This window comes from Rhea americana, unplaced genomic scaffold (assembly GCF_003343005.1).
Source record: "Rhea americana isolate MKP2758 unplaced genomic scaffold, rheAme1 scaffold_582, whole genome shotgun sequence".
NCBI lineage: Eukaryota > Metazoa > Chordata > Aves > Rheiformes > Rheidae > Rhea > Rhea americana.
Genome location: NW_028186737.1, coordinates 76,843 through 79,291, shown reverse-complemented (window position 1 = coordinate 79,291; position 2,449 = coordinate 76,843). Strand labels below are relative to the sequence as shown.

At 67.1% G+C, this 2,449-nt stretch overlaps 1 protein-coding gene across 1 annotated transcript in view; it reads right to left on the bottom strand.

The window, feature by feature from the left end:
- LOC146587559 (tubulin alpha-1C chain-like) overlaps positions 1-2,380 on the bottom strand; it is a 4,091-nt gene extending 1,711 nt beyond the window's left edge. Inside the window, exons 1-3 of the mRNA XM_085319387.1 lie at positions 2,306-2,380; positions 204-426; positions 2-117 (exon numbers count right to left, since the gene is read on the bottom strand). Coding sequence (XP_085175513.1) covers positions 2-117; positions 204-426; positions 2,306-2,308 — 342 coding nt within the window. The 5' untranslated portion in view covers positions 2,309-2,380. The remainder of the gene's footprint in view (position 1; positions 118-203; positions 427-2,305) is intronic.
- Between the last annotated feature and the right edge of the window lie 69 nt (positions 2,381-2,449).

Below are 2,449 nucleotides of genomic sequence, written 5' to 3'. Positions count from 1 at the left end.
TGATCTCCTTGCCGATGGTGTAGTGCCCCCGCGCGTAGTTGTTGGCCGCATCCTCCTTGCCCGTGATCAGCTGCTCGGGGTGGAAGAGCTGCCGGTAGGTCCCCGTGCGCACTTCGTCTGCGGGACGAGGCCGGGCACCCCGTTAGCGTCGCCACAACCGCCACCACCGCGGCCCCCCGCCCCGCGCCCGGCCCCGCGCTCACCGATCACCGTCGGCTCCAGGTCCACGAAGACGGCGCGCGGCACGTGCTTGCCGGCCCCCGTCTCGCTGAAGAAGGTGTTGAAGGAGTCGTCGCCGCCACCGATGGTCTTGTCGCTGGGCATCTGCCCGTCGGGCTGGATGCCATGCTCCAGGCAGTACAGCTCCCAGCAGGCGTTGCCGATCTGCACGCCCGCTTGGCCCACGTGGATGGAGATGCACTCGCGCTGCGGGGCACACGCACGAGAGCCRTGGGGCTCCAGCTCCCYTGGGGCGCCTCTGCCCCCTCCATCCCCCCAAGCCGCGGGGCTCCGGGGCCGGCTGGGAACCGGCTCAGCCCCCCATCGCTTTCCCTGCCCCAGCGTGGGAACTGGGTTTTATCCAGGGTTATCCAGGCACACACCCGTACCGGGACGGCGGGGCAGCAGCCGCCCCCCGAGAGGGGCTGTTCTTTGCCGCAGCCCTGCTTTGCACCACCGAGCCGCTTCCAGCGGACGTGCGAGGCGGCCGGTCCCCGTCGGCGGCCGGGGGAGCGCGGGGGGGCCCTGCCGTTCACACGGGAACAGGCCAGCCCCAGAGCCGGGGAACATTCCTGACGGGACCCATGGAAACAGACCCCCCTTTTCACTGCCTGATCCCTGCTCCTCCAGGGGTTGTGCAACCCTCTGAGCTCATTCGGCCTCCGTGCTAATCCTGTTCTTTTGATACAAGGCCTTTTCCCTTTAAGCCAGCTTAAACCCGCAAGCGCCAGCCATCTGACTCACGGGAAAAACTGCCAGAGAAGCAGCGGCGAGCGCTGTGACTTGGAGGGCCGCGGTCAGAAGACGGCGCTGGAGCCGGAGGGTGGCCGGCACCTTTGCACGCCTGACGCCAGCGGGCGCAGGCCGCCTCCGCTCCTGGGAACGGCACCCGGCGAGGGCTCCCGCCCCCGCGTGCGAGCCCAGCGGCGCCGGCGCTTGGCCGCGGCCCAGCAAAGTTGGCAAGCAAACTCCAAGGGCCGGGGAAAAAAGTTGTCCAAACCCCACAGGAAAGTCTGGGACGAGATTCCCACAAGTTCCCACCGCCCGGCACGGGGACGGCGGCTCACTGAGCGGCACGGCGTGCCTGCCGGCAGTGCTGGCTGCTGCTGGATTTGCCCGGGCAGGGACAACAGGGTGGAGACCGGCCCCCACCTTCACCCCACACCGCTGACACTGCTGTGACTCACCCCCACCTGGCTATGGGTGCAAACTCCACAGCCCAGGTTCAGCTCCCAGCAAGGGAAGCCCCCGTGCCTGGTTACCAGGGCCTGAGTAATAACAGAGTCATCCCAGCACCCCCAGATCTACCTTTTTTGGGCAGATTCTCCTCCCTGCTTATATGCAGCCAGCCCCACAAGACTGCATAGCCTAAAGGTGAGGTCCTGGCAGGAAATGGAGACCCAAGGCAGCTCCTGGGATCTAGCTAGGACCCATTGGCTACACCAAGCCATCTAGTACATCCCTAGATGTGTGTTCCCAAACCAAGCGGCAGAGCACCCCAGGGTGCAGGTCCTGCACATCACTGAGGCAGGGGCACCCAGACTAGCAAGCCCATAGGGAGATGGGGCCACATGTGTGAGGGTGCCCCACCCACTGCCCTAGCCATGGAGCACCCAAGGATCCTGCACCCCCCTCCCCACGTGCTGCCTTTCCCTCAGGGCATGCAAGGGCCTTGCATTCTGCCCTGGGACACAGAGGGGCCCCACACCCCAGCCCCATATGATGGCCTTAAGGTATACAAAGGCCCAAGGTATCCCCTGCCCCACACACTGCCCTGGAGCACATGGGAGCCCTCCAGCCCCCTGCCTCACACATGCTCTAGCCTCAGGGCATGCAAAGGCCGCAGACTACTATGAGCCATGCAAAAAGCTCCACACCCTGCCCCAGAGCATGCAGCAGCCCTGCCACCCTTCAACCCCCAACCCACCCACTGCCCAGGCATGCAGTGCCCATGCACTGCCCCCCACATGCCTCCTCGGCCCACGCACGCACCCCCCACAGGAGCACCCTGCATTGCCCCCCCCGCGAAGCCGCGCCGGCCCCCCTCGCACGGGGTTGGGGGGCAGCCTCGAACCCGCGACCTCACCATGTCGCTCACTGCCCGACTCGTGATGCAGYCGCAAGTGAGAGGGACGCGCGGTGCCGCGTGGGGCCGGGCCCTTTAATACCGCGGGGGGCGGGGCACCCGCGGAGGGGCGGGGACAGGAGGCGGGGCCGCGGCCGCCCCCGC